At 52.5% G+C, this 23,453-nt stretch overlaps 1 protein-coding gene and 1 long non-coding RNA gene across 7 annotated transcripts; one reads left to right on the top strand and one right to left on the bottom strand.

Moving 5' to 3' along the window:
- Positions 1–35: 35 nt before the first annotated feature.
- LOC122234360 lies at positions 36–7,403 on the top strand. The gene is made up of 3 exons (XR_006212136.1): positions 36–371; positions 6,817–6,993; positions 7,239–7,403. It is a non-coding gene; the product is annotated as an uncharacterized LOC122234360 (long non-coding RNA).
- LOC102954774 (sialic acid-binding Ig-like lectin 10) lies at positions 4,123–21,761 on the bottom strand. Of its 6 annotated transcripts, none has more exons than XR_006212120.1 (13): positions 21,384–21,761; positions 14,898–15,278; positions 14,459–14,743; positions 14,132–14,179; positions 13,726–13,989; positions 12,359–12,406; positions 11,970–12,227; positions 11,598–11,882; positions 11,191–11,284; positions 10,894–11,095; positions 7,935–8,251; positions 6,909–7,207; positions 4,123–4,526 (listed from the first exon to the last, which is right to left on the bottom strand). XR_006212120.1 is itself a non-coding variant. In XM_042970334.1 (13 exons), the coding sequence occupies exons 1-12, from the start codon at positions 21,613–21,615 to the stop codon at positions 7,967–7,969; spliced, it is 2,346 nt and encodes a 781-aa protein (XP_042826268.1). In that variant the 5' UTR covers positions 21,616–21,761; the 3' UTR covers positions 6,945–7,207; positions 7,935–7,966. The 6 variants fall into 6 exon arrangements, 5 of the variants coding, with proteins under 5 accessions (XP_042826268.1, XP_042826270.1, XP_042826269.1 ...); XM_042970334.1 differs by lacking the exon at positions 4,123–4,526 and having other exon boundaries at positions 6,945–7,207; positions 10,894–11,031; positions 11,068–11,095; XM_042970336.1 differs by lacking the exon at positions 4,123–4,526 and having other exon boundaries at positions 6,945–7,207; positions 14,459–14,569.
- Positions 21,762–23,453: the final 1,692 nt, after the last annotated feature.

The following is a 23,453-nucleotide window of genomic DNA, read 5'->3' as shown; positions in this document are numbered from 1 at the left end:
CTTTTGGGGTCCCCTGTTTCTTCGAGAGATAGCCCTTCCTGGTCAATTCCAACATAATGGAATGGCTTTCGATTTTGTTCTGCTACTGTTTCTATTTCTGTGAAGAGGTCCGACGTCGACTTACCAAGAACCTGGCCCTTTAAGGCCCTCCTCCCACGCTAGGGAGCGGAGGCGGGCTCTAGTGTCTCTAAGGGAATGTCCTGTATCCGTTTTCCAACATTGGGAGGCAAGTTCTGCAAGTGACCAATCAACTCCTGCGTCGGGGGCAGCGAAACTTCCGATTCGTGGGGAAACTCCAGCAGCGTTGCGTTTGAGCTCCGCCCACTCCGCGTTAGACAGCCGCGCGAGACAGTCATTCTCGGCTCTGATTGGTGAGTGAGCTCGCGTTGCCCCCGAGTCCCCTCCCCGCATCCCGCAGATCTGCGAGCCGGCACCCTCGCTCTTTGATTGGTTATATTTCTGAGCGCGAACTCGGCTCGCTCTCTGATTGGTTGTCCTCTCTCAGGGCTTACTCCGGACTTTCTTGCTATGGAATTCAATGGAGTCGATGGCTATTGCTTCCGCAGGGTGGCGTCTGCGGCGTCCGGGGATACCTAGCCCAGGCCTGGAGATGCCGAGCGAAGCTTGGAGGGGCGACAGGACCCCGGGCTGAGGGAGGGAATCCCGCGCAGGCGTCTCCATGGCCCACCAGGGAGCCCCGTTGCCCCATCCCCGCCTTAGGTTCGGCCCCTTCCTTCCACTGCCTCCCCCCAAGGGCCTCGGGCGTAGTCCCAAGACTGGACTTTCAGGGCCTCCCAGCCTACTGGGCTCACGGGTTCCCTTAAGTCCCCACTTCTGTCCCCCTCCAGGGGACCGTTCCAACTTGGGAGACTTTCCAAGTGCCGTTAGGCACCAGGGCCTCCTGGTCTTGAGGGCTTCTCTCCCTGCCGTCCCACCCTTAATACCCCCCTTCCCCCCCCCCCCATACCCCCACACCCCCGCCGCCTTTCTTGCCTCCCTTGGAGACTCTCCCCACCTCTAGAGGCTCTGACCTCACTGCTTTCTTCCCATACCCTTCAAGGTAGCGGTGGGGGACTGCTCACCTTTAGACTTTGACCCAGAAGTTATACCTTCTTTCTAATCAGAACCCTGCAGGGGCGCCTGGGTGGCTCAGTCGGTTAAGCATCCGACTTCAGATGTGCTCGGGTTATGATCTCACAGTTTGTGAATTTGAGCCCCGTGTGGGGATCTGTGCTGATAGCTCAGTGCCTGGAGCCTGCTCTGGGTTCTGTCTCTCTCTCTGCCCTTCCCCTGCTCATGCTCTGTCTCTATCTCTTTCTCTGTCTGTCTCTCAAAAATAAACATTTAAAAAAATTTAAAGGGGTATATATTAAAAAGAAAAGAAAAGAAACAGAGGAGTCCAGGGGCTCCTGGCTAGCTCAGTCATTAGAGCATGTGACTGTGGATCTTGGGGTTGTAAGTTTGAGCCACAGGTTGTATGTAGAGGTTACTTTTTTTTTTAATTTTTTAAATGTTTATTTATTTTTGAGACAGAGACAGAGCATGAACAGGGGAGGGTCAGAGAAAGAGGGAGACACAGAATCTGAAGCAGGCTCCAGGCTCCGAGCTGTCAGCACAGAGCCGGATGTGGGGCTTGAACTCACGGACCACGAGATGATGACCCGAGCTGAAGTCCGACGCTCAACCGACTGAGCCACCCAGGCACCCCTAGAGATTACTTTTTTTAAGGCTTTTTTTTTTTTTTTTTTAATTGAGAGAAGCACGAGTGGGGGGAGGGGCAGAGAGAGAGAATCCCAAGCAGGCTTTTCACTGTCAGTGCGGAGCCCGACACAGTGCTTAACTCATGAACCGTGAGATCACGACCTGAACCAAAACCAAGAGCCAGACATTTAACTGACTTAGCCACCCAGGCGCCCCAACACGTAGAGATTACTTAAAAAAATAAAATTAAAAACAAAAAACAAAACAACAACAAAAAAACAGAGGAGTTCAGAAAACCTCACTGGACCCACCCAGGTTCTCACGTTCTTGCTCCGCAAGAGAGCCAGTCTTTGGACACATCCAGGGTTAGCCTGGAGAAGGCTTCAGCCAACAAGAAGCTACTGCTGTGGCCAGTCGGGTCAAGAGTCACTTGTCCCCATGCCCATCCCTCCTCTAGGCCCCTAAACTTTGGGAAATCAGGGCTTTAAATGAGGATGGAGAAAAGATGTGTCCAGGATGATTGGTGTCCCTCTCTTCTCCAAGGAGGCAAGTCCCAGCTTGAACCACTACTGGATGGAGAGGAATCTGAGGGGAAGGCTTAAGACCAGGCTGAGCAGAGTATCTGAGACATAGTTAGGAGCTGAGAAGAAAAATATTCTTTTTTTTTTTTTTCAAAGCAGGCCCTATGCCCAATAGGGACTTGAACTCATGACCCTGAGATCAAAGTCACATGCTCCACTGACTGAGCCAGTCAGATGACCTGAGAAAAAAATGTTTTGAGAGAGAATGATCGGATCAGTGATCAGAAACATAGAGCTGTTTTGTATTTATACTTCCTGGGGCTGATAGTTCCTAGTGAATTGGTTATAGAGACTGCGTGACAAGGGGGAAAGTCCAGGCTGGGTCTTCTGCCTCCAAGCCTGTTGTCACTCATATTTTCATTTACACAACGTTGCCCTTCCCCAGAGTCCCGGATAACACCGTCCTCGCTCCCTCCGAGTCCCAAGTCGTTATTGGTAAGTCAGGACCTTAGCTCACATATTTCAAAGTTAGTGACCCCTGGCCAAACCTGTTGCCCTAGCAACTCACTCTTGAAATTTCCCAAGTCAGGGCGCCTGGGTGGTTCAGTCGGTGAAGCATCTAACTCTTGATTTCAGCTCAGGTCATGATCACACGGTTTGCAAGACTGAGCCCTCCAAGTTGGTCTCTGAGCTGAAAGTGCCCAACCGGCTTGGGATTCTCTCTCTCTCCCTCTCTCTCTGCCTCTTCTCCGCTTGTTCTCTCTCTCTTTCAAAATAGATAAGTAAATAACTTACAAAAAAAAAAGAAATGTCCTAGGTCATACAAACTTTGAAAGGTGGCTCTCATAGCAGGATTTGGGGGTACAGGAATGGAAACAGAAGCCCCTCCGGCATCCTCCCCGCTCCAAATTTGTTAAAAGGGATTCATGCTGTGCAGTCAATGCTCATCCATTCTAGGACCTGGCTGGGTATGAGTTTGACTTCCTCCATTTTGCCGCATGGCCTTGGGCAAGACCCTGTCCCTCTTTCTAAGCCCCATCTCTAAAATGAGGGGATTGCATTGGGTGATCCTAAGCCGAGTCCCTAATTCTCTCACTCTGTGCATACTGGCTCCTAGTGGCCAACTTGAATCCTTGCACCTAATTCACTGTTGTACTTCACGCTGTCCCCAGGAGCGTTGGCTCACTCACTGAAGAAGGCAAAACAGGTCTGAGGGGGTCTCCCTGGTATATCACCAGCTACCCAATAACAGCCCAATCGGGGCTCCTACGGTGACTATGGGAGGAAGAACAGAAAGAGCGCGGGAGACGGTGACCACAGTGCTCGCCCTCGCTCTGTATCTTATTCTCCAAAGCTGTTTGCAACCCCCCTGCAGACTGGGGCGCCATGGCTAATGCAAATGGGCAGCCTCTTACGAGCTGAGAAGATTTCACACATTATAGTTGCCATTCAACAAACGTGAGATTTGGATCCCCATAGATAACTTCTCTGTTCTTCTGAAGGCTCTCCACCATACTTAAATAATCCTACTTCGTTGTACTCAGATAAGCATAGTTAATGTCTAAATGATGCTTTACAGTTTATACACTATATTTACAGTCTCTATTCAGTCATTACAACCCACTTTTGAGCAAGGGTGCTACCGTCATTTGAATACAGGGGGAAATAGAGGCTCCGAGAGGGAAACTCACTTGGCCTACACTTACTCTGCTAGTAAGTGGTAGAATCTGGACACAAGGACAAATCCTTTGTCCTTCCCATGTGCTGTACCTGCCACACCTCTTTTTTTTTAAGCTCATTTATTTGCTTTGAGAGAGAGAGAGCTCCAGAGAGAGTGAAGGGGCAGATAGAGGGAGAGAGAGAAACTCCAACTCATGAACCGTGAGATCATGACCTGAGCTGAAACCAAGAATCTCTTAACTGACCGAGCCACCCAGGTGCCCAGCCACACCTCTGGTCAACAATTCATCAGGAGGCCCATATAGGATCATGACTAAGAGCCTGGGCTCCAGAATCAGATTGCCTGGGATTGAATCTTACTAATCATGTGGTGTTGGGCACGTCTGCAACCTTCCGGTGCCTCAGTCTGCTCAGCTATAAAGCAGAGATCGTAATATCTGCATCACGAAACCCTTGGAAAATTCCATCTCAAAGTCTCCCCCCTCCCCTTTCTTTCTCCCTCTTCATTATTTGCTGCACAGTGATCTTCATCTGAGAACCAGAGTGATTTGTTAAACTGTCACCAGGAGATCTTGGTACCACAAAGCTCAGGCCATTTCATTCACAAGAAGGAAGTTTTGCAAGCTGTGATTAATAAAAGGAAAAAAGTTATGAGCTGGTCTTCAGTTTTCACATCTGGCCCTAAGTCATCAAAATTTTCACATGCTAACTTCTCTGTAACATTTGTATTAGAGAAAAGTCAGAACCTGCCTCTTAGTGGCTCGAATGAGGAGAAAAGTTGTGATTGGACAGGAGTCCTGTCAATCATTTCAGGTATAAAGAGAGGAGAGCCCAGGGGCACCTGAGTGGCTCAGTCTGTTAAGCGACTGACTTTGGCTCAGGTCGTGATCTTGTCTCTGAGTTCAAGCCCTGCTTCAGGTTCTTCTGTGCTGACAGCTCGGAGCCTGGAGCCTGCTTCAGATTCTGTGTCTCCTTTCACTCTGTCCCTCCCCCACTCACTCTCTCTCTCTCAAAAAAAAAAAAAGTAAATAAACAATAAAAAAGAGGGAGAGAGTCTGTCACTTCATCTCTGGAGGAAGCAGCGGCCAGACTGTGTCCACGCAGCTGGCCACTGTGGAAGATTTGCTTTTTGTTTTTTGTTTTTGTCTTTCTAAGATTATGGTGGGGGGGGGGGGGTGGAGAGAAGGGATCTTTAGTCCCTAAAAGGATGAACAGAATTAGATAAATCTTGCCAGTAGTGGCTAAGAAACCAGTGCAAGAATCAGCTTATTATTATTATATTTTTATTTTATTTTATTATTATTACTTTATTTTAGAGAGAGAGCGCATGAATAGGGAAGGGAGGCAGAGGGAGAGAAAGAGAGAATCTTAAGCCAGCTCCATGCTCAATGTGGAGCCCCACACAGAGCTCGATCCCACGACCCTGAGATCATGACCTGAGCCAAAATCAAGAGGCAGATGCTTGGGGTGCCCCGGGTGGCTCAGTGGGTTGAACATCCGACTCTCGGTTTCAGCTCAGGTCACGTTCTGGCGGTTCGCGAGTACGAGCCTCGCATCAGGCCCTGCTCTGACAGTATGGATTCTCTCTCTCCCTCCCTCTCTTTCTGGCCCTCCCACACACTCTCTCTAAATAAATAAATAAACTTAAAAAAAAAACAAACATCAGATGCTCAACTGTCTTGAGCCACCCAGGCGCCCCTCAGCTCATTAGTACTGACGATTACCTTGGGTAGACAAATTAAGAGGTTTTGTTAAATTCTTCTGGATTAACATCTGTTCTTTCTTAAAGTTCTGAACCTTTTCGGGCTGCCTTACATGAACCAGTTAATTGGGATCTGGCAAGATGAAGGGAGACTTCCCCAGTCTTCAGTCAAAAATTCCCTTAAGAGTTTCTGTGTTGAGTGGGATAATATAATAAGCATTCACCGAAGCGCCTGGCGTAAGTGCTCAATATGTGTTAGTCCGTGTTACAAATGTCTCCACAGATCAATAGCTCTGGAATTGGAGAGGGTTTAGGTGAAGTGGGGCTTGTCTGCGAACATCCGGTTATTCTCTCTCTCAGGACACAAAGCCTCAGGACCTTAGCCAAATACCTGGGAAAACGTGAACCTGTCCACCACCAGCTCCTTCCTCTTCGTGGAAGCTGTCACCCTTTGAAATGATATGCCCTCCCCTCTAACCCTTTCCCTGGTCTTTAGCTCTTGACCCTGTGGACCACAAGCATGGTCAGAGACGGGCCTTTTATGTCCCAGTTCAGCCAAAAGCCCCCCAAGGCTCCGAGTCCTTTTCGCTCAAGAGCGCCCCCTTCAGGCAGCATGGCAAAGCAGTGGGGAAAGATTTTTAGAGCCAGGCGGCTGTTGGGGTGTGGACACGCTCTTGGTTCCACAGATTTCTCCAGTGTGGCTTTATTTTTATTATTATTGTTATTTATTTATTTATCAAATTTTTAAAATGTTTATTTATTTTTGAGACAGAGAGAGAGAGAGTGCAAGCAGGGGAGGGGCAGACAGAGAGGGAGACACAGAATCCGAAGCAGGCTCCAGGCTCTGAGCTGTCAGCATGGAGCCCCACGTGGGTCTCAAACTCACGAACCGTGAGATTGTGACCCGAGCTGAAGTTGGACGCTTAACCAACTGAGCCACCCAGGCGCCCTGTTATTTATTTATTTATTAAATGTTTATTTATTTATTTCTGAGAGAGACAGAGAGAGAGAGAGAGAGGGTGAGAGCCAGGGGAGAGGGCAGAGAGAATCCCAAGCAGGCTTCGCTCTGTCAGCACAGAGCCCCATGCCAGGCTTGAACCCACAACCCGGGAGATCATGACCTGAACCAAAACCAAGAGTCAGCCGCTCAACCGACTGAGCCACCCAGGTGCCCCCAACTTTTTTTTTTTTTTTTTTTTTTTTAATGCAAAGGCCAACATCTCTTCTGGGCTCCTCAATTTTCTGCCTGGCAAGTAGCAACCATCCCCCATGAGAGCTTTCTGTGAAGCAATTAGGACTCTGACCTCTGGGGAAGGAGGAAGGACCTGCTCCCCTCGGAGAAATAGACCCATCTTCTCTCTTCACCGGCTGGTTGATTCAGAGTACATGGTGAGCTTTGCTTTCCATTACATTTTGAGAGCGTTCCCAGTACCATGCCCTCCTGCGATCGTTCTTCCTCAGGTTCATGGGTTGGAGGGCACAATTGCGCCCAGTCTCCACGTGGTGTCCTTGCCCTGAGGGACTTCCTGTCTTGTCGCCTAGCAGGACATCTTTACGGTGGCTGCTCTTGAACTCACTCTGAACATCTGCTTCTGTTCCTCTTCTGTAAAAATAAGTGGCTGTGTTTACTTTAGGTGAAGATTCTGCAAACTCTTCCTGCAGATGCCCAGACAGCAGACATCTCGGACTCAGCTCTGCCTGCCGTGGGCCAGAGTCCTGCATTCTTTTGAATGGGCGCAACTGTGATCCAATAAAACTTTATTTATGGACACCGGAATTGGAATTTCATATCCTTAGCACGTATCAGGAAACATTTTTCTGCTTTCGATTCCCTGCTCCCATTTATTTTTTTAAGTTTATTAGTATTATTATTTTAGTAATCTCTACACCTGACCTGGGGCTTGAACTCACCACCCCGGAGATCAGGCGTTGTAAGCTCTCCCATCTGAGCTGGCCCCTCCCCACAACCATTTAAAATGTGGAAAACACTCTTGGCTCGAAATTAGGCAGTGGGTCAGACTTGACCTGTGAGGTTAGCTGGCTGACCTCGCAAAGATGATAGGTTAATTGCCTTTAAAGTCCCTCCCACCTTTGAGAAACTGTGAGCCTGTGTGATCAGCTGCGGGGGGGGGGGGGGGGGGGGCTGTGGTGGCAGAGAAGATTTCTCTTGCCTCTCAGAATAGTGCATCCAGAGAGATGCATCCAGCTTTTCCAAATGATCGGGTCTGGAATGGGAGGACCCATGCTTGGAGACCAAGAGGGTGAGGGAGACAGAGAGAGAGAGAGAGAGAGAGGATGCTTGTCTTCCTCACCCTCTCCATTCCGCCTACCCTGGATCCCAGCCCTGCAGCCCGGGAGACCGTCAGTGAAACTTGATGTCCTCGTACTCCGGGCCTGTGTCCTTGGACTCCCAGGTGTCCCAGGGTCTGAGGCCCGAGAAGGTGAGGGCAGCATAATGGAGATTCTCTTGGTTACTCTCTGATTCTGAGGCTTGCGTGGATGATCTGGGTCCTGGACAAGTGTGGGGAGCAGCATGTAGCTCCTTCTGGTTTTTCTTACATTCCTGGGAGGGAGCGCCTGGAGGAGAGGCCTGGGAAGGACTGCTCGGCATGGCCTTCCGGTTCTGGTTCCGATTGCGATTGCGAGCCTGGGAGAGAAACAACCAGGCTTCCTTCCCTCCTTCTATTCTTCCTTCCTGCCGCCCCTCTTTCCTCCCTCCCTCCCCCTTCCTTCCCTCCCTCCCTCCTCCCCTTCCTCCCTCTCTCTCCCCTCCTTCCTCCCTTCCCCTCTTCCCTCCCTCCTCTCCTTCCTCCCTCTCTCTTTCCCCTCCTTCCTCCCTTCCCTCCCTCCCCTCCTTCTCTCCCTGTGTCCTTCCTTCCTTCCCTCCTTCCACAAATACTCGAGAGCTCACCATGCACCAGACACTAATTAAGAACTGGGACTGGGGCGCCTGGGTGGCTTAGTTAAGTGATCAACATCGGCTCAGGTCATGATCTCATGTTTTATGAGTTCGAGCTCCGCCTCGGGCCCTGTGCTGACAGCTCAGAGCCTGGAGCCTGCTTCGGATTGTGGGTCTTCCTCTCTCTCTGACCCTCCCCTGCTGGCTCTCTCTCTCTCTCTCTCAAAAATAAATAAACATTAAAAAATAAAAATAAAAAAAAAAGAACTAGGATTACATCTTGGGGCAGGAACAAACAATAAACAATGTCTGTGGTTTAAGTCACCCCGGCTGCAGTCCTTTGCTATGGCAGCCAGAGCGAACACACACAGGGAGATCCGTGCAGCCCACAGCACGGTCAAGACACAGAACTGTTCCTCCCCACAAAGCTCTCCCCACCTGCTGCTCCTCTCTAGTCCTCACTGCCCTCCTGTCCCTAAACCTGGCCACTACTAATCTGTCCTCGGTCTCTACAATCTGATCGTTTGCAGGGTGTTATAAACATGGAATCCTGCATACGTGACCATTGGAGATCAGCATTTTTCCTTTTTTTTTTTTTTGTCTCTAAGGTTTTTTCAACCAGTAGCTTCTTTCAATCATTTGTTCCTTATGATGGCTGAGTAGTACTCCACGGGGGTTAGTTGTCCCTATTTGGGGTTTTTTTTTTTTAAGTTTATTTAAAGAGAGAGAGAAGGGGAGGGGCAGAGAGAGGGAGAGAGAGAGAGAGAGAAGCCCAAGCAGGCTCTGCACCATCAGCACAGGGCCTGATGCTGGGCTCAAACTCACCAAAGGTGAGATCATGATGAGCTGAAATCAGGACTCAGACACTTAACCGACTGAGCCACCCAGGGGCCTCCCTATTTGGGTTTTTAAAGGATACCATGCACACGGAAAGAGAGCCGAGAGCCGGGGGGGGGGGGGGGGGGGGGGGGGGGGGCGAGAGCGGAAGCGGGGGGGCACACACAGGAAGTGGCAGAACCGGAAGAGGCGGTTTGGGTGTATTGGGAAGGGGGTCTTGCCAATGGGTTGATCGTGGGGTGGTGGAGGACAGAGGAGCGAAAGACGGGCTTGGGCAGCCAGGCGGACGTGGTGCTGTTTGCCGAGCCGGGCCGCATGGAGAGCGTAAGCAGTGGAGTTAGTCCTAAATTCGACTCGGACGGGCTAAATCCGAGACGCCTGTTAGACACTCAAACAAACATGCCGCCCGACCGTTGGATAGGAGTCTAAAGGTCAAGGGTGAGTTTGAGAGATGCAAGTTTTGGAGTCATCAGCATACAAATGTTCTCTCCTGGGGGCGCCTGGCGGGGGGGGGGGGGGGGGGGGGGGGGGGGGGCGGTTGGTTTCCGCTCAGGTTGTGATCTGATGTGGGTTCGAGCCCCGCATCAGGCTCTGTGCTGACAGCAGGGAGCCTGCTTGGGATTCTCTCTTTCTCTCTCTCTCTCTCTCTCTCTCTCTCCGCTTGTGCGCATGCGCACCTCCCCTCTAAATAAACTTAAAAAAAGTAAAAATAAAAATAAATAAGTAAGTAAATAAACAAATAAATGTTCTCTCCTAAAACTATCCGGCATTTGTAGAACACTTACTAGGTGCCGGCTACTATTCTAAATGTTTACAGGTTCCAGGAGCATAGCGAGTACTTAGAATGATCCTAGGTAATAGATACTACTATTTCTCCCATTTTCTTTAAAAAAATTTTTTTTAATGTTTATTTTTGAGAGAGAGAGAGTGCAAGCAGGGGAGGGGCAGAGAGAGAGGAAGGCACAGAATCCGAAGCAGGCTCCAGGCTCTGAGCTGTCAGCACACAGCCCGATGCGGGGCCCAAACTCACAGACCATGAGATCATGACCTGAGCTGAGGTCAGACTCTTAAGGACTGAGCCACCCAGGCGCCCCCATTTCCCCCATTTTAAACTAAGGCACAGAGAAGTTAAGAGACTTGTCCAAGAACACACTGCGATAAAACCAAGAGTGTACCCGGACGAGCTGACTTCAGAGCCGCGCTCTTCATCACTAAATACACGGACTCTCCATGATATTAAGAATGATCACATCATTAATTAGAATTAGTAACCTCATCGGGGTGATAAGAACGGGCGAGCTGCTACATTTTGAGCAAGTGCATGATGTGTTCTCATCCTCAAACCAGCTCTCGAAGGAAGCAGAGGAAGAAATGGAGGCTCAGAGAGAGCGAGTGATTTGGTCAAGATCTCACAGGACTCGAATCCAACACCCATACCTTTTCCACCTTGATGTCCCTTGGGGGAAAAGGGTTGGGACAGGGCAGGGGAGGGGCGGGGGCGAGGGCTGGGAGTCTGAGCAGGGAAAGTAGAGGCAGCACACGGAGCCACTCACCAGGGGACCAGGATTGGGGACCACGTTGATGTAGTCCAGGATCGTGCTTCTCCGCGTGGCCTTGGGCTTCGGCGGAGCCCCTGCGTGGGCCGGAGTCCCTGCGTGGGCCGGAGTCCCTGCGTGGGCCGGAGTCCCTGCCTGGGCCGGAGTCCCTGCGTGGGCCGGAGTCCCTGCCTGGGCCTGTTTCTTCCTCAGAGTCTTCCTGCCCGGGGAACAAGACCCTTGATTGTGCGCCCTGGCACTTCCCCGGTCCCCAGCCCCGGATCCCACGCCCCATCGCGCAGGCTCCTAACTCACGTGACCAGGATGAGGCAGAGGAAAAGGAGCGTCGTGATGCCCATCCCCAGAAATATTCCGCTACCCAACGCCTTTGAGAGGAGTCCCTTCTTATCTGTGCAAGGAGACGGTCAGCCAGCTCTGAGCCTCCCCCGTTAACGTGGGGCCTCACGCCCACCTGCCACCGGGCACTCAGGTTCCAGCTCCCATTCCAGGATTTTATCTGCAACCCCTTCTGTCCAAGTCTTGGAAACCCCTCTGCGCCCAGGGCCCAGGCGACAGGCCTTCCAGTTTGGATTGCCCTCTGCATTCCCAGCCGCAGGTGCCACGTGCACCAGGTCCTGCTCCAACCACAGGACCTTGCCCCTGCCCCCACTCAGCCTCCACTCGTCGGGGGTGGGGGTGGGGCCTCCAGCTGGCCCGCAGACCTGGCAACAGCAGGACCGCGGCGCTCTGTTCCCCATGTGCATTCCGGGCTTCGCAGCTGAGTCTGAGGCCGGAGCCCAGCGGTCCCCTGAGGCTCAGGGAGCTGTTGGCCCAGGGCCCCTCGGAGCTGGAGGTGACGGTCGAGGAAGCGTCGCTGTGGTTCCCCTCCAGCAGCCCCTCCCCCAGCCGCCAGCTCAGGGTGGGGGCCGGCCGGGCTCGGGCGGAGCAGGTGCAGCCCAGCGCCTCGCCCTCCCGGGAGCAGGAGGGGCCGAGCAGCCGCGGGGGGCCTGCAGGGGGGGGGGGAGGGGCAGGGTCAGCGGCGCCTCTGCTCCCCAGGCCCCGTGCGTCTCGCCCCCGGGGGTCCCCACACTCACAGACCACAGAGAGAAGCAGGGAGACGTGCTGGGAGCCCAGCGAGTTCTGAGCTCGGCAGGTGAGGACTCCTTCATGCTCCGTTTGTATCTGAGGCAGCTCCAGGATCCCGGGGTCTGCGGGCTGGGAGGGGCTCAGAGTCTGTCCCCGCAGGGCCCAGCTCAGCTGGGCTGGGGGGTTGCTGTGGGCGACACAGAGCAGACGCAAACTTTGGCCCTCCAGGGCTGGGAGGGACGTGCCATTCCCAAGGTTTTCCAGGACTGCGGGAAGGAAGAGGCAAGATCAGAGGCTCAGCTGAGGGCACAGGGACCCTTTTGCATGGCAGCATTCCAGACGCCGAGGCCCCCAGTGTGGCACCGAGAGGCCCCAGGTTCTCTGTCCCCCTTCATACCTGTCCTGTTTGCTTGTAGGGCCATCACTCTCAGGTTCTCTGGGGCATCTGAAACAGAGACAGGGTGCTGGCTCTAGAAGGGAGGGGAGGGGTGTTCCCTCAGGGCAGAGAACGGTCCTGGGAGACAAAGAGGGCAGGGCTGCCGAGCATGGAATCACCTAGTGACTGATTCTCCACTGAGTGGCCCAAGGGAACAGACTGGTAAGAAGGGCTGGTCTCTATGCTTGTGATTTATAATAAAATATATAAGGGCACCTGAGTGGCTCGGTCAGTTAAGTGTCTGCCTCTTGGTTTTGGCTCAGGTCGTGAGCTCTCGGTTTGTGAGTTCAAGCCCCACATCGGGCTCTCTGCTGACAGCATGGAGCCTGCTTGGGATTCTCTGTCTCCTTCTGTCTCTGCCCTTCCCCTGCTCACACACACACACACACACACACACTCTCTCTCTCTCTCAAAATAAATAAACTTAAAAAAATTAAATAAATATACATATCTCTCCCATTCCTGGCATAGAGTTCCTAAAACCCTTGGAATTTCCTAAAAGATGAGAGCGATAAAGGTGTCTTGATATTCATAACAAACCCCTTTCAAACCACACCTGGGTTGATGTAAATGAGGTGACCGTTGGAAAGCACCTTGGGGGGGGGGGGGGGGGGATGGCTGGTGGCCAGAGAACCAACCTCGGTGACTGAAGCTTTGGGACTTTCCATCCCTGCCCTGACTTCCGGGGAAGGGAGAGCGATTGCAGGTGGGATTGGATGGCAGCGGCCAAAGCTTTGGTCAATCCTGCCTCCGTGTCGAAGCCTCCATAAAAACCCAAGAGAATGGGGTTTGAAGAGCCTCCCTACTGGTGAACACGGGGAGGTACGCGGGCAACGGCCTTGCCCCCCACGCATCTCTTCTGTCTGCTGTTGTATCATTTTATAATGACCCCCCATCCAGTAAGTGCAGTGTTCCTCTGAGTTCTGTGCCCCATTTTATCAAATCAATTGAATTCAAGGTGGGGGTGGGGGGGTCATGGGAAACTCCGATCTAGAGCCAGTTGGTCGACTCGGCTTGTGACTGGCCTCTGAGGTGGGGGCCCAAGGAGCGGGGGGGACCTTGCGGGACTGAGCCCTTCACCTGTGAGATCTGCCACCACCTCCAGGTAGACAGTGTTCAACCGAGTTGAGTTGCAGAACACCCCGCTGGCGCCAGAGAATTGTTTGGTGGTATGGTGGAAAACCCACGTTGGAGTTGGAATCGGAATTGTTAGCCCCCTCAGCCTGGGGTTCCGGGTCCCTTTCGAGCCCCGGGGCCCTGCCCCCCAGCCCCAGCCCCCCTCTTCCTTCTCCCTTTCTGGAAACCAGGCTCCTGATGGTCGCACTCACACTGCACGGAGAGGTTCAGGGTGCGGCTCTGGGAGCCACGCCTGTTCTCTGCTCGGCAGGTGTAGCAGCCTGAATCCCCAGGCATCACCTGGGTCAGCACCAGAGCCAGGGGGCCGGGGGTCCAGGGGTGAGACCAAGAGAGGATCCTGTCCTCCAGGGCCCAGCTCAGGGTGGCAGGGGACTGGCTCTCGGAAGCACAGACCAGCTGCAGGAACTGGCCTTTCTGGACTTCCAGATATGGGCTGTTTCCCTGGGGCTCCGGGGCTGCAGAGACAGAAGCCAGGAGAGAGAGAGAGAGCGAGAGAGAGAAGCTGAAGGAGGAACAGAGTGTCCCTCACCCTCTGTCTCCCTCGCCTCCACCCTCCGCAGAGGACCAGCCCCACCCTCCCAGGCCCTCAATACGTACCTGATGCCTTGGCTCTGGAAACGCTGATAACCAGGTCTTTGGGGACATCTGCAACAAGATTGAGACCTGGCTTGGGGGAGGACCGTGGGGCTCCTGGCAGTAAGAGGGAACCCCCTCGGGGGGGAAAGAAAGCGTGATATCCTCCGGGAGGCTAGTGACGAACTGGTGTCAAAGATGCTTGTGGCTGGGGAGCAGATGGCGTCCCCAAGCCCTCCCAGGGCCGAGGCAGCGTGATGCGACTCCCCACCGACCTGTCTGGATGCCCCCCGCCGGCCACATCCCGCCGTGCCTGTCTGCACACCCTGATGCCCTGGCCACCAGACTCACGGGTGACGTTAAGTCGAACGGTTGTCTCTGCGCTCACGCCCTTTCTGGAGAAGTCTACCCGGCACGTGAGGTGGGTACCGTGGTCCTGGGGTCTCGGTGTGAGAGAAAGCACTGAGAAGTAGGAGGATTTGCGTCCGGGCCCTGGGGTGGTGACGGCGGCCCCCATCCAGGAGAAAGTAGGGGCTGGACATTCCTCAAAGGCCCAGTTAAACACACAGATGAGTGTCGCCCGGCGCCCTGCTTCCAGGGTCTCTGGGACGTAGACATCGGGCTTCTGTGTCAGGGCTGGGGCAGAGAGAGGGCACAATCCTAGCCCTGGGAGGGGGTGCTGCAGGGGTGACCCTGATCTGCTCCCCACAGTGTGTGTGTGGGGGGGGGTTGGGGAACGGCAGGGAGGAGGAGAGTTTCCCTCCCAGTCCTGCTGGAGCCCGGTCCATACCTGTCACTTCCAGATAGAACGGGCTTTCCACGAAATTATACCGCACGTAACTGCCTCTCTCCACCCGAAAGAAGTACTGTGCCGAGTCCTCCACCTGGGCGTCTCTGATCAGCAAGGAGCAGCTGCGGTTCTGGGGATCCCCAGTGAGCTGGAACCGGCCCCCGGAGCCACCGTGCACTTGATCCTGCTTGTTTGTGGCCACCGGTCTTCCCTTGTTCGTGTCTGTCCCGACCACGAACCAGGAGCCGAGGGCGGGGGTGTCCTCCGTCCAGCCTATCCGGGGGTAGGAGAGGGTGCAGGGCACGTGCACACACAGGCCCTCCTGCACCGTCACCACGCTCTGCACTTGCAGGGAGAATCCTGGGGCCTGAGCCTGAGACCCTGAAAGAGACAGAGGGCTCAAGCTGCAAGCCCAGCCCGCGCCCCCACCCAGGCCCCTTCTGGCCCCGTGGCCCACTCACCGCCCCACAGCAGGGCCAACAGCAGTGACAGGGCCATCTCTGCACGAGGGTGCACTTGGACCTGCCCTCACACAGGCTCGTCCCCCGGACGCCTCCACTGACGAAGGGGAACCGCCGGTTGCGAAAGCTGTACCCGGGGCCAGGTGACCGGTCCTGAGCCCCACCCCCACTCGCTCCCGCCCGCCCCCCCCCCCCCCGCCCTATCTTGTCACTCTCCAGCCCCACCTCACCCGCTAGGACTCTGAATCTTTCCTGGGGGGCTGGGCAGGGCGGGGGGAGGCTGCCTGGTGCTTGGGATGGCAGAGCTGGTCCTTCTGGGGGTCCCCTGGGGGTGGGGAGGGAGTGGAAGGTGGGTGAGGCCATGGGCCCTGGGTGGGTGGAGGGTCGGGGCTCTCCCGCTGGGCCTTAGGTGGCTGAGGAAGCAGAAGTGAAAGTGTACAATGAGCCTTTCTTCAGACGGGGGGCCCCTGGGGAAGGAGGGCAGTGGGGAACAGCAAGAGTGGATGCAGGAAGGGGGTTGTGGGGGGTGGGGGGCTGACGGGTCTTGCCAGTTAAAACTCAGAATCTCCAGTTAAAGTTGACTTTAGAGAGCAGGGGAGGGCCAGAGAGAGAGGGGGACAAAGGATCTGGAGCGGGCTCTGTGCTGACAGCAGAAAGCCCCATCAGGGGCTCCAACTCACGAACCGTGCAGATCATGACCCTAGTTGAAGCCAGACACTTAACCGACTGGGCCACCCAGGTGCCCCAGTTAAAGTTGACTTTCAGTTAAATGATGAATGATTTTTTTTTTTTTTTTAGAAGTACGTCCCAAATATCGCAACGGGACATTGTTATACTAAAATTATTCGGCGTTCATATCTGAAATGCAAATTAAACTGGGCGCCTTTGTGTTTTTATTTGCCAAATCTGGTACCCCTAGGCTGGTGTCAGTCCCACCCCTTCCTCCTCACTGGGAGGGCTCGCTGATTTCCGCCCCCAGGTCCACCGGAAGCACCCATGCCAAGACCTCAGTCCACCTCTCAAGCTCCCCTTCGTCTTCTGCCCTAAGGTTGGATGCACCTACTGGTAATACCTGTTGTGATGGGAGCACCTGCCCCCACAGTCAACCTCCGTGCCTGGGACCTGGTGTGTGCAGGTGCCACGCGGCCTCCTGAGGACACAGGCAAATCAGTCACGGTGTCTGACCTCAAGGGGACCCAGTTTGGTAAATGAAGCTTCTGAGAAATGGAAAAGCACTGAAGTGCTCGTAACTGCTCCCCCTCGCTGCCACCCCCCAGCCGATGCTGGGACAGATGTTCACGACAAAGGCATGGTCACTTCTTCCTGGGAAACCAGAAGAGGCCTCCTGGAGGAGGTGACCTGTGGCCACCTCTGTCCTTGCTCTCGTGTCACGTGCTTGGGCTGCCGTAACAAAGCACCACAGACAGAACAGCTCAAATGACAGAAAACATCTTGCCCGCAGTTCGGAGGCTGGAGTCCAAGACGAAGGCGTCAGTAGGGCTGGAAGAACAGGTTGGTTGCTTCCCAGGCCTCTCTCCCTGGGGTGTAGACATCATCTTCCCACTGAGCTCTCACGTGGCCATCTCTCTTTGTGTGCCTGTGTCCTGATCTCTTCGTAGAAGGACACCAGTCCTGGGGCGCCTGGGTGGCTCAGTCGGCCAACTCTTGATCTCAGCTCAGGTCATGATTTCACAGTTTGTGAGATCGAGCCCCAAGTCAGGCTCTGGGCAGCACGGAGCCTGCTTGGGATGCTTTCTCTCTCTTTCTCTCTCTCTCTGCCTCCTCCCTGCTTGCACTCTCTCTCAAAATAGATAAACATAAAAAAAAAAAAAAAAGGACACCAGCCTACTGGACTTGAGCTTGCTCTATGGCCTTGCTTTAAGTGAATTACCCATTTAAAGGCCCTATCTCCACATACAGTCACATTCGCAGGTACTGGGGTTAAGGCTTCAACATATGAACGTGGCAAAGGGGGCACAATCCAGCCCCTAATACCCACCTCCTTCTGCACTCTGATCCAGGTCCCCACTGCCCAACCTGGGCTCTATCAGGGGAGAGCCAGGGTCCCTTTTCCCAGGGTAGGCTCTTGTCTAGAGATATCACAGCATGGAGCTCACAGAGGAGGGGCCTCCCAGAGAGGAGGGAGGACTGGGTCTTGACATGGGTTTGCCCTGATTGTGTGCTGACAATTCCTTGATTTTCAGATTGTACTTAGTTGTGGAAGATGATAACATGGAGGAGGGGGGAGATTTGAGTCCACGGGATGTCCCTGTACATTTCTTTGCAACTCCTGTGAGTCTAAAGGTTCTTCAAAATGAGGTTAAAAGCCTGGGTGGCTCAGCCAGTTGAGTGTCTCTTTTTTTAAAAATTATTATTATTTTAATGTTTTTGTTTATTTTTGAGACAGCGAGAAAGCACGAGCTGGGGGGACGGGTGCAGAGAGAGAGGGAGACAGGAACCAAAGCGGGCTCCATGCTGACCGTAGAGAGCCCGATGCGGGCTCAAACTCACGAGTGGTGAGATCATGACCTGAGCCGAAGTCAGATGCTTAGCCGACTGAGCCACCCAGGTGCCGCTTTTTTTAAAATTATTTTTGAGAGAAAGAGACACAGAGAGCATGAGCAGAGAGAGAGGGAGACACAAAATCGGAAGCAGACTCCAGACTCTGAGCTGTCAGCACAGAGCCCAATGCTGGGCTCAAACCCACGAACCATGAGATCATGACCTGAGCTAAAGTCAGACACTTAAATGACTGAGCCATCCAGGCACCCAGATCTGACTCTTGATTTCAGCTCAGGTCATGATCTCACGATCATGGGATTCAGCTCTGTGTTGGGCTCCATGCTGAGCATGGAAACCGCCTGGGATTCTCTTTCTCTCCTTCCCTCTGTTCCTCTCCCCAGCTCACTCTATCTCTCTCTTTCAAAAATAAAAATAAAAAGCAAGCCAAAATAGATAACCACAAAACACAACAATAAACGAGCTGATGACTGTAAATTGTATCTCAGCCCTGACCCTTCCCTGTCTATTAGACACCTACTCAGGAATCTGCAGTGTGCATTTCAAGCTTAACATGCATCATGCAGCACTATTTCTCACCACAAGCCTGCTTTTCATCTCTCTAAATATTATGCGGCACCAAGCCCTGCCCACACCTGAGCATTGGCCTGACGGCTTCCTTTACTTTCTTTACTCCCATGTACAATTACCCACAAGACCCATCAGCTCAACTTCTTAGGTATTAAAAAAATTCCATCCACTTATCCCCACCCCACTACCATTCATTACTCTCATCCAAGATGTCTCAATCTGAGCACCATTGACACTTTTTTTTTTTTTTTCAATTTGGGGCAGTTGCCTGGGTGGCTCAGTCGGCTAAGCATCTGACACTTCATTTGGGCTCAGGTCATGATTTCACAATTTGTGGGATGAGCCCTGTGTTGGACTCCACACTGACAGCACGGGAGCCTGCTTAGGATCCTCTCTCTCCCTCTGTCTCTGCCTCTCCCTTGCTTATCTCTCTCTCTCACTCTCTCTCAAAAATTAAAAAAAATTTTTTTATATAGACAGAGAGTACAGGGGAAAGGCAGAGGGAAACGGAGAGAGAGAATCTCAAGCAGCCCCCACTTGGAGCTCAATCTCATGACTATGAGATCATGACCTGGGCCGAAATCAAGAGTTGGATGCTTGGGGCGCCTGGGTGGCTCAGTCGGTTGAGCGTCCGACTTCAGCTCAGGTCATGATCTCATGGCTCATGAGTTTGAGCCCCGCGTCGGGCTCTGGGCTGATGGCTCAGAGCCTGCAGCCTGCTTCCGATTCTGTGTCTCCCTCTCTCTCTGCCCCTCCCCTGTTCATGCTCTATCTCTCTCTGTCTCAAAAATAAATAAACGTTAAAAAATTTTCAAAAAAAAAAAAAAAGAGTTGGATGCTCAACAGACTGAGCCACCCAGGCTGACCAGCACTACTGACATTTTGAGTCAAATAGTTCCTGAGGGGTGGGGTCCCTGGCAGGATGTTCATCAGTAGCCCTGGCCTCCAGCCTTCAGATGTCAGTAGCACCCCGTCCACCCCAGCTGTGACAACTAAAAACACTCCAGACATTGCCACCTGTCCCCTGGATGGCAGAGTCACCCTCAATGGAGAGTCACTTCCTGGGTCCAAGCCATCACCCTCACTCATCTGTAAGACAGCAGTGACTGATTGATTATTCCTGCTTCTAGTTTGCTCTCTCCAAGGTGCCTTGTCAACACAGCAGCCAGAGTTACTTTTCAATTAGGGACACCTGGGTGACTCAGTCGGTTACCCATCTGACTTCAACTCAGGTCATGATCTCATGGTTCATGAGTTCGAGCCCCGAGTTAAGCTCTGTGCTGACAGCTCGGAGCCTGGAGCCTGCTTCCAATTCTGTGTCTCCCTCTCTCCCTCTGCCCCTCCCCTGCTCCCGTGCTCTCTCTTTCTCTCTCTCAGAAATAAATAAACATTAAAAAATGTTTTCAAATATAAATCAGACCGAGTCCCTCTCTTACTTAAAATTTGCAGTGGTGTCCTGTTATATTTAGGAGAAAATCCAAACTGCTCACCCTATCTCCCGATGACCTCCCCAAACTCACTTTGAACCCTCTTTTGCTTTGCTTTTGCATTCCACCAGTGATCCCAGCTCTGTTTCTCACATTTACTAAGTTTGTTCCCACTTGGGGGGCAGTGATGTGTGACACTTGGGGTTGTCACTTCCAGGAATGCTCTTCCCATGGCTGCCCCTCCCACTGTTCTCAGTTCAGAGTTGTCCCCAACATTTCCCCACCCCCACACCCTTCTGAATTTCCTGTGGCTTCTTGGGCCTCCCTCAGAATTCTCCACCCTTCCTCAGTGTGACCAGATCACCTCTGCCCATCCCCCAGCCTTGGCCAGACAAGGGCCAAGCAGCTAGCTGAGGCCATGAGAATCTTTTTTGGGCCAAAGAATGTTCAGATTTTTTCTGAAGGTATTCCTTTATTTAAAAAAAAAATGTTTAGGGGCGCCTGGGTGGCTCAGTCGGTTGAGCTTCTGACTTCAGCTCAGGTCTGATCTCACAGTCTGTGATTTCGAGCCCTGCATCGGGCTCTGTGCTGACAGCTCAGAGCCTGGAGCCTGCTTCAGATTCTGTGTCTCCCTCTCTCTCTGACCCTCCCCCATTCATGCTCTGTCTCTCTCTGTCTCAGAAATAAATAAACATTAAAAAAATTTTAAAAAATAAATTTAAAAACATGTTTATTTATTTTAGGGGCACCTGGGTGGCTCCTTCTGTTGAGCATCTGACTTCGGCTGAGGTCACGATCTCCCAGTTTGTGAGTTTGAGCCTGGCACCAAGCTCTGTACTGACAGCTTGGAGCTTGGACCCTGCATCGGATTCTGGGTCTCCCTCCTTCTCTCTCTGCCCCATCCCTTCTTGTACTCTGTCTCTCTCTCGCTCGCTCTCAAAAATAAATAAATGTTAAAAAAAGAAAATGTTTATTTTGGGGAGAAGGAGAGCCGGTGAGGGGCAGAGAGGGAGGGAGAGAGAGAATCCCAAGCAGGCTCCAGGCTGTCAGCACAGAGCCTCACCTAGGTCTTGAACTCATCTTGACCAGAGCAGAAATCAACTGACTGAGCCCCCGAGGCACCCCTGAACGGATTCCTTTAGAACAAACACCCAGCCCTGCAAGCCTCCCCTCTTGTTTCATTAATAGATGTTGAGCATGGGCTCAGGCTCCCTCCACCCCTGAACTCACAATGGGGTCAAAGGTAGATAGGTGGATGGGTGGGGGTGGGGGGTAGGTAAAGGGGCGGGAGAGGTTGGGGAGGGGAGAGAGAGAGAGGTAATTAGTTCAGGATTCTGCCCCAGGAGGGTGCAGGGATGTGGACCTGAGGACCAGGGCATGCGAGGCCGGGTCCCAGTGCAGGATGAAGAGTCCAGGTCTGGCTGTAGTGGAGGCCCTGAGGGTGGTGAGGAGCCTTTATCTGGGGAAGGGGGCATCTTAGACAAACCCACCCCCCAACACGCACACACACCAGCCTCTTCCTGCCGCTTGTCCCGCACGCGACCCGTCCCTGGGGCTTCCGTTGCCTCTACTGCAGCTCCGCACGTAGCCCCCAGGAGGCGCTCCGTCCCCGCAGCTCCGACTGACCCCTCTGGAGCCCCAGGCCCCAGGGTCTGTGCGGCCTTGGTCCTGGAGAACTCGGGGAGTATTTCTCCCGTGCCGCACACATTTGCAAACGGGGCTCTTCCCAAAAGGCTGCATTCGTTCTCACTGCACCTAGAAATTATGACTGCTTTCACTGCACCTCAATAAACACAGTCTCTGCCAGGGAGAGCCTACTAAAGCAGTCATGGGAACCACTCTTCTTCCTTCCCCTGCCACAAAATAATTTTATTTTATTTTTTTTTATTTAACGTTTATTTATTTTTGAGAGAGAAAGGGAGAGCGGGGGAGGGGCGGGGAGAGAGAGAGAGAGAGAGAGAAAGCAAGCTTCCTGCCTGTCAGCCCAAAGCCCAACATGGGGCTCAAACCCATGAACCATGAGATCACGACTTGAGCTGAAGCCAGACATTCAGCTGACTGAGCCACACAGGTGCCCCTAACCACCCCCAACAATTTTTTTTAAGTTTATTTTTATTTATTTTGAGAGGGAGAGATAGAGAGCAAGTGGAGGAGGGGCAGAGACAGAGGCAGGGAGAGAGAATCCCAACCAGGCTCTACATTGTCAATGCAGAGCCCAACTCAGGGCTAGAACTCACGAACCGAACTCACCTGAGCCAAAGTCAGGAGTCAGAGGCCCAACCAACTGAGCGGCGCAGGGGCCCCTACCCTCCCCCAAATGTAAAACACTTCAGTACTGCCCCTGCTCACACAGTGTTCTCAAATGGAGTCCCACCCAGGCACACTCACCATGTGATGGCCGCATAAGAAAACACATTCCTGTGTTATCTTCATCCATCCAGCCGCTATAACAGAATTACCACAGACCGGGTGGTTTAAGGAAGGAACACTCACTTCTCTTAGTCCTGGAGGCTGGAAATCCAAGATCTAGGCGCTGGCAGATTCCATGTCTGGTGAGAGCCCACTTTCTAGTTCACAGATGACCATTTTCTAAAACGCCATGCCCTCATGTGGTGGAAAGGGCAAGGGAGTCTCTGGGGCCTCTTTTACACAAGGGCGCTAATCCCATTCATGAGGGTGCCACCCTCATGACCTAATGACATCCTAAAGGTACCACCTCTTACTATCATCACATTGGTGGGTAGGTTTGAACATACAGATTTTGGGGGGACCCAGTCTATAGCATGTGGTCTTACTCAGGTCCCACTGTCTAGGTTGGGGTCGTGTAATATCACACACAGGCAGACTCAGCGGGGCCTTCCCTTTTCTCTTCAAGTCAAGATGGCATATTAAAAAGCAAGATGCTGAGAGAAATACTGATCTAGGATACATTTGGATTCGCTAATTTCTAGTAAAGGGAAAATTCTGCAGGTTCAGTATTTTATTATCAGATGTGATTGCTACTCACTGGTGTGTGTTTTGACACTCAGTGTGAAGTATCTGTTTTCCAAAGTGAAATGCCAGCTCTTTACATGAAGAAACAAGACTATCGGTGATGTGATCCCCATTTACTTCTCAACTTCCTATCTTTTTACTCTATTATTTTCATTTTTTCCCCTTTAATAAAGAGTAAAGCAGACCCTGCTGGCATTCACAGCCAGGCCCCGGTGTTCTCCTATTAAATATAAATGATCATCAGTAAAACTAAAAAGCAACTGACAGAATAGGAGAAGATATTTGCAAACGACGTATCAGATAAAGGGTTAGTATTCAAAATCTATAAAGAACTTATCAAACTCGACACCCAAAAAACAAATAATCCAGTGAAGCAATGGGCAAAAGACATGAATAGACACTTCTCCAAGGAAGACATCCTGATGGCCAACCGACACATGAAAAAATGCTCAACATCACTCATCATCAGGGAAATACAAGTTAAAACCACAATGAGATACCCCCTCACATCAGTCAGAATGGCTAACATTAACAATTCAGGCAACAACAGATGTTGGCGAGGATGTGGAGAAAGAGGATCTCTT

Source organism: Panthera tigris, chromosome E2 (assembly GCF_018350195.1).
Source record: "Panthera tigris isolate Pti1 chromosome E2, P.tigris_Pti1_mat1.1, whole genome shotgun sequence".
Taxonomy (NCBI): Eukaryota; Metazoa; Chordata; class Mammalia; order Carnivora; family Felidae; genus Panthera; species Panthera tigris.
The sequence above is the reverse complement of the archived record's forward strand: the minus strand, read 5'-3'. Positions and strand labels throughout refer to the sequence as shown.

Coding starts and splice junctions, on each gene's coding strand:
- LOC102954774 (XM_042970334.1), bottom strand. CDS start 21,615: ATGCAGCCTTTTGGGAAGAGCCCCGTTTGCAAATGTGTGCGGCACGGG. Junction 14,180..14,458: donor CGTTCGACTTAACGTCACCC/GTGAGTCTGGTG, acceptor ATCTTGTTGCAG/ATGTCCCCAAAGACCTGGTT. Junction 13,990..14,131: donor TTCCAGAGCCAAGGCATCAG/GTACGTATTGAG, acceptor CTGTCTCTGCAG/CCCCGGAGCCCCAGGGAAAC.